This window comes from Solanum dulcamara, chromosome 12, assembly GCF_947179165.1.
Source record: "Solanum dulcamara chromosome 12, daSolDulc1.2, whole genome shotgun sequence".
NCBI classification, from domain to species: domain Eukaryota; kingdom Viridiplantae; phylum Streptophyta; class Magnoliopsida; order Solanales; family Solanaceae; genus Solanum; species Solanum dulcamara.
The window spans coordinates 22537599-22553105 of record NC_077248.1 but is presented as its reverse complement, the minus strand read 5'-3'; the positions used below and the strand labels follow the sequence as shown (position 1 = coordinate 22553105).

Below are 15507 nucleotides of genomic sequence, written 5' to 3'. Positions count from 1 at the left end.
TGAAGTAATGGGAGGAGCTAATTGATCTAGTATTGATAAATCTCTTGAATGAACCTATTAATTATCTGTGATTATAGGTTATGGTTGGTCTATATCATAGAGAGACTCTCAATAGTGATTGAGTAAGGTTATGACGTCTTTTATGTATTTAATTATTTTGGTTGAATGGTTGATATGTTGTTGTAATGGGTCTACAATTTCAGGACTGTGAAATCCATAATCTTGAACTTGCTCTACCAAAAGTGATGCCTTAAATAAATTAGGCTTGATGAAATATTGTTAATGAAGGGAAAAATAGAATGTAACTAATGAAATGACTATTGTGAACAATTACATGCAATGAACTTGTTACTTGATTGTGCAAGTATATGAACTATTCATTGTAGACTGTAATTGTGAGGTTGGATCGGGTGTCACGTACCGACACATATATTGGATCGAGTGTCACGTTCTGACACACACATATATATAGGATCGAGTGTGACATTCGAACACGTATATAAAATTGGGTGTCACGTTCCGACACATATATGGTTTAGGTATGAGTTCCATGAGAGAACCAATGTGTGACTATTATTTGTGAATTGATCTTGACTATATGTGTGATGATAGAAAAACTGATCAGATTATAACTGAGCATGCCCATCCTATGTAATAACTGATATGAAAGAACCGAAGGTCCTAGTGTTATCATGTTGACTGTTTTAATTGAGATTTACCTTGTGAAATTATACATTTCTCCTAAAATGGTAAATTGATAATGTGTTCATATATATGCCTGATTGGATTATGTTATGGGTGCTAAATACATCCGCATAGTAGGTATGAGGTTGTTGGTAAATCAGTGAAAAGCAGTTAGTGTGTTGTTAAGGGAGATTAATAACTTAAAGTCAGTTATTATTGATGTCCCATAAGCACATGAGTTAAAAAAAGGATTGGAAGGTTTTCAGAGATTCTGTCTCCTAATAAGCCGCCCTAGCGAGAGGAATCCCACTGTGGTGAGGCCGCTAGATCTGGATAGGTCCCGCCATAGAGGGACAGTAGTGGTTAGGAGGTGAGCTTTAGTCCCCCTAATGTTTTCCTCTTCCAAGTGAGATGTTAATTATCCTAAGGTCATGTGATGGTGTGAAACTAAATATAGTAGACGGATTAGATAATGTTAGTACTGACCCATAGTTTGGAAACTTCTCTATATGATAGAAGTGTTAGGCCTTGATCTGTATTAGAATTGTCATCGGACCAACTAGAAAGGATGAAAGTTAGGCTTGAACGACTCTAATGAGGTTAATGAGAATGATAAGAGTTTTGCATAAAATTTGGCGGTGAATCTCTTCAGAGTATGTTTTCTTCTTGTTGATTTGTTTATATTATGCGGTGGGTATCGAATTGATCGATGATGCCTACCAGTACGTGTTGTTTGTACTGATAGTACTCTTGCTATGCCACTTGGCATAGTCTGGTTGTAGGGTCAGTGATATTTCATAGGTGAAGACGAAGATGAGTGTCAAACAACTTCTACTCTTCATTCTTTATGGTGGAAGTTGTGTCTTGCTTTTATTTATACTCTGCATCTTTAGAATCTCTTGTACCTATTTAGACTAGTATCCTATGGAGTGTTAAGTATTTCTTATAATAAACCTTGGAGTTTTAAAAATTCAATTTTTGGTGTATTCCTAACTCTTTTAGGACTTATAATGGTATTTTGCTAAACATCCGCATGATATTTTGTAAGGGTTCTCCTAGCTAGGTGTTAGAGTAGGTGCCCGCATGGCCCGGTGGGATGGGTCGTGATACCCTTAAACCAATATCTTCAAATGAGATCATGCCTAGCATCCTCTTCAACTTTATGAACCACTCCAATTTTAATGGTTTTGTGAAAATTTCAACAACTTATTTTTCAGTCTTGCAATATTCAACCACTATCTCTTTATCTTGAACCAAATCACGAATGAAGTACCATTTGATGTCAATGTGTTTGCTACGGTCATGAAAAAATAAATTCTTTGTTAACTTGATTGCAGATTTGCTATCACAAAATATCTTTGTAAGACTATCTTGTTTGTATTGAAGAAATCCAAGCATCCTTCTTAACCATAATGCTTGTGTAGAACTATTGCTGCAGTCATATACTCTTCTTCGGTAGTTGACAAAGCAACAACTTGTTGCTTCTTTGAAGACCAAGAAAATATGCCAAATCCCAAATAAAATGAATAGCCAAAAGTACTTTTTCGTCCCATCATATCACCTGCCCAATCACTATCAGTGAATCCAACAAGACTACTATCATTACTCTTTGAATAAAATAAGCCATCACAGTGTGTACCTTGTATATATCTCAAAATTCTCTTGGTTGCTTGCAAGTGAGATTGACGAGGAAATTTCATAAATCTGCTAATTAATCCAACTCAATAAGTAATATCAGGCTTTGTAGAAGTCAAGTACCTTAGATTCCCTACCAATTTTCTAAAATATATAGCATCAAAAAATATGTGTGTCATCTTTAGTAAACTTCAATTTCTCTTCAACGGGATCTAAAGTCAATTTAACTTTATTCATATTAAATATTTTTGAAATATTATCATGATGTTTTTTTCTTTTCTTGTATTCTTGAATAACTATTCTTGTATTAAAATCATCTACTTCTCCACTTGAGTTGTACTTGATCTTGTGTGCCTTTTCATCTTCAATTTATCTTTTTATATGTAGTAAAATAATATCGTCAAAGCATAATTGTTCATACTTTTCATAATCTACAATTTTGAATGAGGACTTAAAGTTGATTGTATCTTCAATATCCATAATCATGCAATTCAATTGCGGATCTAGAGCTTAAATTGTTTATACTTCAATTTTGGATAGATCATCAAAACCTTGCTCTTGGTGAATACTTTTGCTTCTTTTATTGCTAGCTTCATCATCAAAAGCGCCAAACAATTTTTCTTGCGAGATAATAGTGAATATTTCTATTTCTTCTTCAATAGCTTCACCTTGTATAGACCAATCACGTCTATTACATGTCTCATGGCTTAAATCATCAATCTCTATCAAAATAGCACCAGTTTCAACCAAATTATCTTTTTTAGTCATTCTAAAAATTATTGGCTTTTTAGATTGACCATTATTGGAGTCTTTTTTGCAATCAAGAATATTTATACCATAGTAAAAATTATCTTTAACTTCACTTCTTTTCTCCACAATTTTCAAATTTTGGTCTTCTTCATAAGTCAGATTCGATGAGTTTATTTTTTCTTTTGATTGATCATCCTTTCTTTCGTGTTCTTCATTTATTTCTGTCAGATCCAATGACTCTTCTTTTTGTTTCAATTGATTATCCTTTCTTTGCAATATCTTATCTGATTGTTGATTAAGATACATCTCATTTACCAGAAATTCATCTTCTAGATCACCAAGTCTTACAGTAGCTCTAAATGATTCATCTAGATCAATAAATAATTTCTTATTTTCAGACATATGATTGCTACAATCAGAGTCAATGAACCATTCAATCCCTTTATTTTCTTCAATTCCTAATCAACAAAATAATAAAGTCTCTTGTTTATCTCCATAATTTTAAGCCAACTTTGCATGTTCTTCTCTATTTTTAGATTTATTAAATCAATAATCTCTTTGATAATGCCCAAATTTTCTACAATTATGACACTAAGCTGCTAATTTATCACGTCTATGGAAATTTTGATTACTTTGTTGTTCCTTTCTAAAATTATTATTATTTCTCTATTGATAAGAGAAATTACCTCTACAATGAGCTCGAAAGTTACCTCTACTCCCTTGTCCTCTACCTCTGAAATTCTGATCTCTTTGATTTGTCTCAGCCAAGTTTGATATCTCTTCTCTTCGATTAGGTTGAGTCTCCTTTGCTTGCAACACTTCATCAATTGTTTCTGTCCTCTGTTGATTAAGAGACATCTCGTATGTCACCAATTCACCTTCTAAATCATCAAATGTCAAAGTGTTGAGAACTTTGGTGGCCTCTAGGACCGTCTTCTTGGTGTGAAATTTTGTACTCAAGGATCGCAATACTTTTTCAACAACTTCAGCTTGGTCTAATGCTTCTCCATTAGTTCTCATATTGTTGACAATATTAATAACTCTTGTCAAAAATTCTTTGACGGAATCTGTTGATTTCATTTGGGCTAACTCGTATTGTCTTCTAAGCTCTTGCAATTTGACTTTTCTTACATCTGTGGAACCTCGATGTGTCCAACCCTCCTTTGTTGTCTTAGCATGTAAAGATTTATTATATACATGCAATTCGACCTTCCTATTAAGGTAAAAACGTGTCCTATAATCTAATTGTGTATTTTTCTCCAATTGTTTAACTGTTTCACCAGTTAATGTTATGTCTTCTGGAGATTCCACGAATTCATTATCAATAAAGGACCATAATCCAATCGCATTGAAAAAATTATTCATTTGTTGATGCCAACTCTCAAAATTATTTTTGCCATCAAACACAAAAACAGGACAATTGGGTAAATAGTGAATATCCATATTTTTTTGTATATGTCGAATTTCACACGAGCCTTTAATAGGATCTTACACAAGCTCTGATACCAATTTGAAGGAAATAAAACCACACAGCGGAATAATATATATGCAAGTGAAAGACTCAACAAAGATTATATAGAAGAAATTTATTAAGCTAGAGAGAAGAGATAGGATACTTTATTTAATAACTCAAAATTCTTGTATCTCACTATATTGAAAATATGTAATAAGACACATTTATTTATAATACTAACAAACCAAATTAAACTAGGACTAGAAAATCTATTCCTATATGAACTAGGGCAAATAGATTCTAATTAGACATGAATTAAATAAATATCAAATAACTAATCCTAAACAACTTAGGATTCTTACTCTTGATTTAGTTACAACAAAAGTTATTTTTATTATAGTGATAGTCGCAGTTTGTTTGTAGTTTTATATCGAACACCACTTGAATGAATGTTTTCTACTACGTTTTTTATTTGAATTTATTTGTCTTGTTTTGATTTGATACAAAATTTAATAAATTTGTGAATATTATGGATTTAAGTTAAAGATGTATCAAATTTTTATATTAAAAAATACTCTTTAATTTTAGGGTCTTTAAACATGTGATGTGGAAAATTAGAATTAAAAAGTTGTCAAATAAGAAAAAAAATATTTTTTTAAAAGGATTAACAAAACATAGGATAAACAAATTGAAATGGAGATAGCATAAAATTTGATGATATTTTTTTCAATAAGATCAAGTAATAAATTTTTTGAGCTACGAAGATTCCTTTGAAATTTGTATGTACTGTGATGGAATTAATGAAATTCTTCACTTTTTATTACCAAAGACTTGAGAATAGAAAAATATTTATAAGTAACCTTTTATTTAGATAACGATCAAAAGAATACCTAAGGATTTATTTATTTTTTGTTGCGAATTTCATATATTTAAACTATCAATTGTATTTGTTTTCTATCTAACTTATCACCTACTTTTCAGTTGTTGCAATCAGGAAGTTGAGTGAGTTCCTTTGTTTCTTGGATTTAGGTATTGTAATTCCCATTAATTGAAAAGAAGAATGTCAAAGCAAGTGTAGTCCTTGATTCAGAACGTTCAAAACATTAGCATAGCATAACATATATATTAACAGAGAAGTTTTCCTTGTTATGATTGGTGTAAAACTAATATCATTTAGGCAAATGGAGATAACAAAAAAAAAATTGTATTTTTGTCTGGGAGGATGGAATTTGGATCAGTTGCTAATTAATTGTCAAATTCATAGTGAGCTTGTTAGATCGGGAGAAAGCACAATAAAAAATATTATTTTCTTCTGACAATTTTTACACGACATGCATTAAAATACAAAATTAAAAAATATTCTGATATATTTTAAATATTTTCAATTTAAAATTATAAAATATTTAAAAAATTATATTATTTTAGCCTGTATCAAATAAATAAGAGTGAATTATCAAAAATACATTTAAACTATCTTTTTTTTTATTTCATCCCTAAACTATTGAGAGTGTCAGTTTCATTTCTAAGCTATTAATAAGTGTTTCGCTCCAGGTGATTTTTGGGAAAAACTTGAAAAATTCTTGAAAACTAGTGTTTGTCCATTGGCAAATATATTTGACAAAAATCTCAAGTTCCCAAGTTGTAGAAAAAACTAGAACTTGAAAACTTGGAAAGTTTTAAAAATTTAAAAATTACACAAACTTTTATATTTTATAAAATCATCCATCATTTATTAATTCTAACTAAATATTTATCTACTAACTTACTCTATTGTTTCGCATTCTCGATCATCTGATCTAGAAATGAAAGCTTGTTGGGAAGAGATTATTTCTACAATGTGAGAAGATTTTATAAAAAAAATAGTTTGTTATTACCTCCCCAGAAAAAATGTAATTTGAGTGACAAGATTGGAAAAAAGAATAATTTATTTTTAATTCGATTAATGTATTGTTCTTGCTTATATTGTTATTTTGTTGTTGATTGGTATTAATTATGTTATATTTTTTTTAACGAAACATGTTCATTATTAAATGATAACACAAACTTATGAATATTTTTAATAATTCTTAGAAGTTACAAGTACAAATATAATATTTTTTAAAACTTCACCAAAATTTGAAAAAGTTTGTGGTCAAATGAATGGTCAAACTACACCAAAACTTCAAAAATAACTTGTCAAGAATATTTAAAAACTTGAGTCAAACAACACATAGATCTCTCGTTTACCTCTCTGATGGATGCATGTACATCACTCTTTTTTATTTAAAAATTCTTGGCACATAGACAAAATATTTCACCTTAACAAAAATTAAATAAATTATTAGTACTAATTAAAATTAAAATTAAAATATCATCGTCTCCCTCCCTCCCCCCCCCCTCCCCCCCCCCAAAAAAAAAGTTTTAATTTTTTTATAAAATAAAACAAAAATTTACTCCCTCCTTTGAACCACTCGCCCCCTACCCTCCCCTCCCCCTCAAAAAAAAATTAGTGATTTTTTCTTTTATCTAAAAAAAGAATTCCTATCCCACCTCCCAAAAAGAATTTTGCATTTTTATTTATTTTGTGTTTTATGTGAATTTGTTTTTTGAGAAAATATTTTCTATTTGCATATCGAATATAATAAAAATAAAAAAAATTAAAATTAAAAAAATGAAAAAGAAAAAAGAAAAAGAGTTATAATGGTACGCAGGTGATATGAGATAATTATATTAAGTTGAAGTTATCCTCTGCTAAATGTTTGTCAAAATGAATTTTTCAAATAAAAGAAAGAGATACACACCAACACATATTAACTGATGCGTATTTTTTAAATTAATAAATAACAATTTAAATACAAAATTCACACACTTATTAATCTAAATACGAAACTAAAAATGAAATAATTTAAATATACTTTTAATACTTTACTCAATAAATAAATTGAAAGATAATAAAATTGTGGGTCGAAAATGGATTATAAGGGAGCACATGATTTTACCATTCCCAGGATCCAGCGTCAGCAGTTTGGATCCATCTGAGCTTAATTATCTCTATCTTTTCCCTATCCAAATATTTACCTATTTGTAAGTCTACCAACTACAAACGATAACGTATGTGGGCGCTCTACAAAAAATACACTTGTTATCCTCTCATTGCAGCACTCTTATATGAATATTTTTGTAATAACCCTTCTGATCGTTATGAAAAAGCCAATAGTAAAATGATTTTAACTAGAAAATTTTTGTTTAGTAACTTAAAATTTTTAGTCTTGGCCAGTCTGAGACGAAATCTGAGTAAGGTGAGATTTAGGAAAATCCGAGAAAGGATAGGGGTTAATGATTAAGTGTGGGTTAGATTTTTTATTAGCTGAGGCGTTAAGGTTTTCATAGAACTTTTTGAAATTGAAAACGTGTAAGTAGAACTCCCAATGTCGAACTTTGCGTGAAAGGGTTAATTTAGAACATCAAAGTTCGATGGTGAGCTGCGAAATGAAGACTTTTGAAAAGATTTTGAATTTCTGTTTTCGTTCAAGCCGCTATAGCGGGGTTAGTCGGGATTTTATGCACAAAAATCTCAAAATTGCTCATTATTCTGTAATTTCATTTTGGAGAAATGCAGAAGCGATCTAGGGCGTTTTCACCTGTTTTTCATCATTTTCCTCGGTAAAGGCAAGTTAATTACTCCCCTAACTTGTAATTTGATTCTTCAACCCTAAAATCTATGGTGGTACTCTTAGGGGATGACTTTGACTTGAATTAATAGTGAAAAAAACCTGATCTAGGTAGAATGATCATGAAAATGGCCTAGGGTTAGAATTAAGTTATAATCCAGAGCTAATTAGGTTATTGTTCATTGATTATACTATTTTATAATTATTTTAGACCAAGAACAAGCCAGGATTCATAATAAGGGGAATACTCGGGTTCAATAGAGCTTTCAAGGCTTGATTTGATGTAGGTTATGGTTGTTTGTTTTTCAATTTATGTGATGTGTGCATGTTTATATTTCTTTATAGTATTAAGGCTCAAAACATAGATAGACCCTTGAACTTGGTTGGTTTTTTCTCTCATGCACCTCAACTATGCTGCCTTTCTATTGAACCCCTTGTAACGACCCATTAGGTCATTTCGAGAACTAGAGCTTTTTATTTCATAAAAGACTCATCTCGTAAAAGTTTAGATGGAATTTTGGACGATTCGATAATTACGGTTATTTAGTTGATGAGTAAATTTAGACCTTAATTTAATTAGTGGGCTAAATTGATAATTTATTTAATACCCTATACTACTTTAATTATTAAAATAAGTTAAAACAGGTTATTATTATTTATTTAGTTATAATACAAATCAATTAGGACTCAAACCCTCAAATGAAAGAAGAGAGAGAAAACTCATAGTTAGCGACAAAAACTGCTTCAGGTAAGCTTAAACAAACTACAATGTGGTTATATGTATATATATATATGTATATATATATATATATATATATATATACATATATATATATATATATATATATATTGTGCACGTGTTGGGTGAAAATTCTTTAGTATGATATGTTGGTGTTGAATGAACTAGATTTCAAATTCTTATCGCATTTGGTCAAATAATTTAAAGGCTAATCTAAGTATTTTGTCACGTAGCTATGTACTGCAAACAATCAAGGTTGATAAGAAGCATTAACTTCTCACACAAAAATCAATTTGTGTTACAGTGGAGATCCTTTTAAGCTTTACTAGGTCCAAAAAATTTATCTTCCACAATAGGGTAAGAGGCATTGAGAGGTTATTCACTTCACGTGGGTTCTTAAAACTGTGAAGAAAAATTCTATTGTTAATTATTATTAAGTATTGATTAATCAGATTTTAGGATAATCATGGATAATGATTAGGAGAGGATGGTTGGAGTGATTGAATTGGTGGCGATGGTAACATTCTGCAATTGGTCTTCTTGGTATGCTATTAATTCGAATCAGTTATCCCCAGTTTTAAAATATGTTCTTTTAAATGATCACATTATAATTTATGTTTTGATATACTGAGATAGGTAATTAAATATCAGGTGTATTGCATTATATTAAATTTATGATATTTGAGGAATTGAGGCTTAACCCTACGCTTGAGTTTTAGGGAATTGATTATAGAGTTGGGTGAGTTGTTAGGTCTAGGTTAAACATATATATATTATTGGTGTCTACGGATTCGTTTGCTTACTAATATTATATACTTGATAGATTGGAAATGTTGCAAGATGTTGAAGAAAGGAAAAATATTGGTAAATTAGCTTGCTTGGCTTCAATTGAGGTAGGTTATGATTTATTCTATATTATAGATAGACTCTTAATAGTGATTGATAGTCATTGAGGAATGTGTGAAGTTTACTATGCATTTAATTATTGTGGTTTGAATGGTTGGTATGTTGTTGTGATTAGTATGAAATCTCAAGACCGTGAAATTCATAATCTTGAACTTGCCCTATCAAAAATGGTGCATTGAATAAAGAAGACTTGATGAAATATTGTTAATGAAGTAGAATATAATAATAAAGAATGATAAATTAATTATATTTAGATCGGGTGTCACGAGCCGACACGGTATATTTGAATCATGTGTCACATTTCGGCACGGTAATATTAAAAGAAAATAAATTAAAATGACTTAATGCTACCCAATTTTCAATAACTCATTTCCCAAAAGAGCGTGATATGGAAGCCTGAGTCCTCATGTGTGATTTTAATTTTGTTGACTGGCACTACTAAAAAACTGCCAAAAAACGACAGAACACAAAGCGACGGTCTGCGTCGCAAATAAAATGCGACGGATAAAACGACGCTGTTCGTCGTTTTTTTTTAAAAAAATTTTTTTAATAGGAGTGACGGACAGTGACGCCTAGTCCGTCGCTTATTTTGGCAGATTTTTAAGCTAAAATTAAATATTATTTTTATATAAATATTTTATATATTTTATTAAAAAATAATTATTTATAAATTAAATATTAAGACGCCGTCCGTCGCTTGTTTTTTTTAACGTAGCGACGGAGTGGGTCGCTAAGTCCGTCGCTACTGGTCAAAATATTTGGTCAACATATTTAAAATAGCGAAGGACGGTGTCGCTTAGTCCGTCGCTTTTTGGTCAAAATGGCGGTCAAATATTTTTAAAAAAGCGACGGACTTAGAGACTCTGTCCGTCGCTTTTTGTTAAATATGTTCAACACAGAACGTATTTTTTTCAGTTTTCTCTCTCTCTAAACTCTCTATTTCTCTCTGCCTTCTCTCTAAATCCGTCCATCCCACCACCGTTCCACCACCATCTCTCAGTCCTCCATCAGTCAACCGCCGCCGTCGTCGTCTTGTGGAGCTTTTGGACTATTATTCATTTTCAAGAGGTTAGGGCTTAAATCTAAAACTAAATTTTAATTTTTTTTATTTGTCATTTGTTAATTAGGTGATTACATTTAGTTTGTTGTAGTTCATTTCCTTTTATGGTTTAGCTTGTAGTTTTTTTGTATTGGTTTTGTTGGATTGAAGTTATAATTGGTTGCATTCCTTAAAGTTGGAATCTTTTGCTGTGATTTTTTGAGATTTTTGATTTACTTTTATGATTTAGCTTGCTGTTTATGATATGGGTTTTGTTGGATTGAAGATATTATTGGTTGGAATTCCTTAAAGTTGGAATCTTTAGCTTTAAGTTTTTGAAATTTTTGATTTCCTTTTATGGTTTGGCTTGTAGTTTTGGATATGGGTTTTGCTTGATTATTGGTTGGAATTCCTCAAATTTGAAATCTTTAGCTGTGCTTTTTTGAGATTCTTGATTTACCTTGATGTTTTAGCTTGTAGTTTTTGATACGGGCTTTGCTCGATTGAAGTTATTCATGGTAGAAATCCCTCAAAATTGGAATCTTTAGTTGTGATTTTATGGAATTCTTGATTTCCCTTTATGTTTTAGCGTCTTGTTTTTTTTATATGGGGTTTGTTGGATTGAAGGTATTTTTGGCTGGAATTCTGCTAAATGGTAATCTATAGCTGGGATTTGCTTGCTTGAATTATTGATTTTGAACTTATTTATAACTTGAATTAATTAGAACTTGAACTTAATTATAACTTGAATTAATTCAGACTTGAACTTAATTATAACTTGAATTAATTAGAACTTGAACTTAATTATAAAATGAATTAATTAATTATAACTTGAATTAATTATAACTTGAACTTAATTATTACATGAATTAATTAATTATAACTTAAATTAATTATAACTTGAACTGAATTATTATATGAATTAATTAATTATAACTTGAATTAATGTCAGTTGTAGTCTCGATGAATTGTAGTCCTTATGAACTAATTACGCTTGAATATATGTAATTTTGTAGATGGATCATCGTTTGTGGATGTATAACATGCATTATGAAGTTGGTGGTGGTTTGAAACCTGAATTTATTAACGGTGTAAGAAGTTTTATCATCATGCCATGACACTTGATGTTTTTAAGCAAAATGGATTGGTTAGGTGTCCTTGTCGTGAATGTAGGTGCTTGAAATTTTTTAATCCAGATATAGTTATGATTCATTTGTATGGTAATGGATTTAAGCCTAGATATTTTGTATGGGTTGATCATGGAGAAATAGATGGATTATTGAATAATATATTTTATAATCTGCTGCCCGTGGATGAATATAATATGCTTGCACCACATGGTCAAATTAGTGTTGAACATGATAGGGTTCTACATGATAGAGTTCAACATTATACATTTCAATATGATAGAGTTCATGAAATGGTTAATGATGCGTTCTGGGTTCAAGGTGGGATGGAACGCGAACAATATTTTGATAAAACTCCTAATGAAGAAGCAAGACGCTTCTATCAACATTTAGAAAAGGCTAGTCGTCCACTATGTGAAGGGAGTCTGCATTCTGCTTTGTCAGTTGCAGTCAGGTTAATGAATATTAAATCAGATTGGAGTGTTCCTCATGCGGCTATGGACTCAATGGTTGATCTTTTGGGAGAACTGGTTAATGTTGAGTTTACCATACCTAAGAACTTCTATCAGGCAAAGAGATTGGTTTCCAAGTTAGGATTGTCGTATGATAGAATTCATTGTTGTGTTAATGGCTGCATGTTGTTCTACAAGACTGATAGTGAATTAGAAAATTGTAAGTTTTGTGGACAAGCTCGTTATAAGAGGACTCCTGCTGGAAAGATGGTCCCAATTAAGGCGATGCGTTATTTACCTCTTATTCCCAGATTAAAGAGGTTGTATGCATCGATGAGGTCTGCCCCACATATGAGATGGCACCGTGAATATAGAAGGCCGCCGGGTGTCTTATCACATCCATCTGACGGAGAAGCATGGAAACATTTTGATAACCTGTATCCTAATTTTGCTAGTGAACCAAGAAATGTACGATTGGGGTTGTGTGCAGATGGCTTCACACCATTCTCTAATGCTGCCTCACTTTATTCTTGTTGGCCTGTATTTCTTACCCCGTACAACCTTCTTCCTAAATGTGCATGACAAGTCCGTACATCTTTCTAAGTTGTGTTATTCCAGGTCCTCGCAATCCTAAAAGTTTGATTGATGTCTATCTACAACCATTGATAGATGAACTTAAACAATTGTGGTTTGAAGGAGTAGTGACTTACGATATATAAACTAAGCAAAATTTTGTTATGCGTGCTGTTTTAATGTGGACTATTAATGATTTTCCTGCATACGGAATGTTGTCTGGTTGGATGACTGCTGGAAAGACTGCTTGTCCTCATTGCATGGAACATAGTAAGGCATTCACCTTATAGCATGGAAGAAAAAATTCATGGTTTGATTGTCATCGTCAGTTCTTGCCAATGAACCATGAGTTTAGAAAGATGAAACATGCATTCAAAAAAACAGGGTTGAAAATGACCCTCCACCTCCATCACTAACAGGACATCAAATTTGGGAGAGAGTTTCTCAATTGCCTAAAGTTACAGAAACTCCACCATCTAGACTTCCTGGATATGGTGTTGAACATAATTGGACCAAACAGAGCATATTCTGGGAGTTGCCATATTGGAAGGATAATCTCCTATGACATAATCTTGATGTGATGCATATTGAGAAAAAATATTTTGATAATTTATTTAACACAGTGATGGATGTTAAGGGCAAGACAAAAGACAACACAAGAGCTAGAACAGACTTACAGGAATACTGTAGGAGAAAAGAATTGTGGTTGCAAGAATTATAAAATGGTAAAATTGTCAAGCCTAAAGCCAGTTATTCATTCACATTGAATGAGAAACGTGATATATGTGAGTAGATTAAAAATTTGAGAATGCCAGAGGGATATGCTTCGAATTTGGGTAAGCGGGCAGATCTGAATGAAGGAAAGTTAATAGGTATGAAAAGCCATGATTGTCATGTATTCATGGAAACATTGATTCCTATCGCTTTTAGTCATCTACCTGACAGGATATGGAAGCCAATCACAGAGGTAAGTCTTTTCTTTAGAGATTTATGTTCTGGAAAGTTGTTGGAGAGTAGTTTAGATAGGATGGAGGAAAATATTGTTGTTATTACTACAAAGCTAGAGAAGATTTTTCCATGTGGTTTTTTTGATGTGATGGAGCATCTTCCGATTCATCTTGTTAAAGAAGCCCGCCTTGGAGGTTCAGTTCAAACAAGGTGGATATATCCATTTGAGAGGTAATGTTTTTCTTATATAAGTAATTAATTTATTCTTCGTATATATATACTATAATTATTACTTAACATATATTTAGGAAAATTGGAAGCTGCAAACAAACAATTAAACAGAGAGGAAAAATCGAAGGCTCAATTGTTCAGTCTCATATTGCGAGAGAAACTGGTGACTTTTATTCCTATTACTTTGGGGATGAAGTTCCATGCAAGAGAAATAGGCCTAATCGCAATGATGAAGGTGATAGTGATCCGATGTTTCCATCGATTTCAATTTTTAATCATTGTGGTCGAGGATCTAAACAGCATGGAAGACGAAGCTTCACTAATATGGAAAGACAATCAGCTGTGACCCATGTATTGCTTAACTGTCCAGAAATTCAGTCATATCTTAAGTAAGTGTGAAATTAAATTATCAAATTACATATTAATAACTGATTACTAACTATAAAAATTGTACATATCACTATCAGCACACTCATAAGCACATAGAGCAATGAAGCCATATATACAAGGTTTTCCAAATGGCTAAAGGATTATGTAAGTGTAAAAGCTTATATTTAATCAATAGGTATAATGTTTTAAGCTTATAATAAACTGTATTATTTTAAAATCAATTTGTAGGTTTATGATGAATACTCAAGTGTCGAACATTCGCCATTTGTGAGAGAGATCGCACTCGGGCCTGCATCTCATATTCATACAATGAATAAATATTGTGTGAATGATTTTAAGTTTCAAACTGAAGAAGTTTCTATGCACAAGAAAACCAATAATAGTGGTGTGTGCATTCAAGGTGATGTCGATGGTAATGGCCAAATTGTAGAATATTATGGTGTCATTCAGGAGATTATTGAAGTAACATATTCAGGTTGGCCTAAAAAAAGATAGTATTATTTCGGTGTAAGTGGTTTGACCCATCACACAGAGGCACAATGGTGGACCAACAACATAATATAATTGAAGTTAAGCACACCAGACAATACGGAAGTTATGATCCTTTCATCATTGTCCAAAATGCTAAGCAAGTCTATTATGCTCCATATCTATTGCGTAGAGATAAGGCTGATTGGTGGGTTGTTATTAAGATAAAGCCTATGGGAAGAATTGAAATTGAGAATGTATTAGATGTGGCGTACCAAAATAATGTTGCACTTGTTCAACGACAAGTTGATGTTGAGTTGGAAACCACACTAGAACATCCTCAACACATAGTAGAAAAGGTTTCCGATGATGAACTTATAATGCCAAATGTTGAGGAAGAAGTAAACGAGAAATATGAATCATTTGAGGGGGAGGAATGGATTGACAATGAATATGAAACAT

The 15507-nt window shown here is 31.7% G+C and overlaps 1 protein-coding gene across 1 annotated transcript; it reads right to left on the bottom strand.

The window, feature by feature from the left end:
• Positions 1–2087: 2087 nt before the first annotated feature.
• Positions 2088–4512, bottom strand: LOC129875682 (uncharacterized). Its single transcript, XM_055950952.1, has 3 exons — positions 3756–4512; positions 3385–3527; positions 2088–2291 (listed from the first exon to the last, which is right to left on the bottom strand). The coding sequence occupies exons 1-3, from the start codon at positions 4510–4512 to the stop codon at positions 2088–2090; spliced, it is 1104 nt and encodes a 367-aa protein (XP_055806927.1).
• Positions 4513–15507: the final 10995 nt, after the last annotated feature.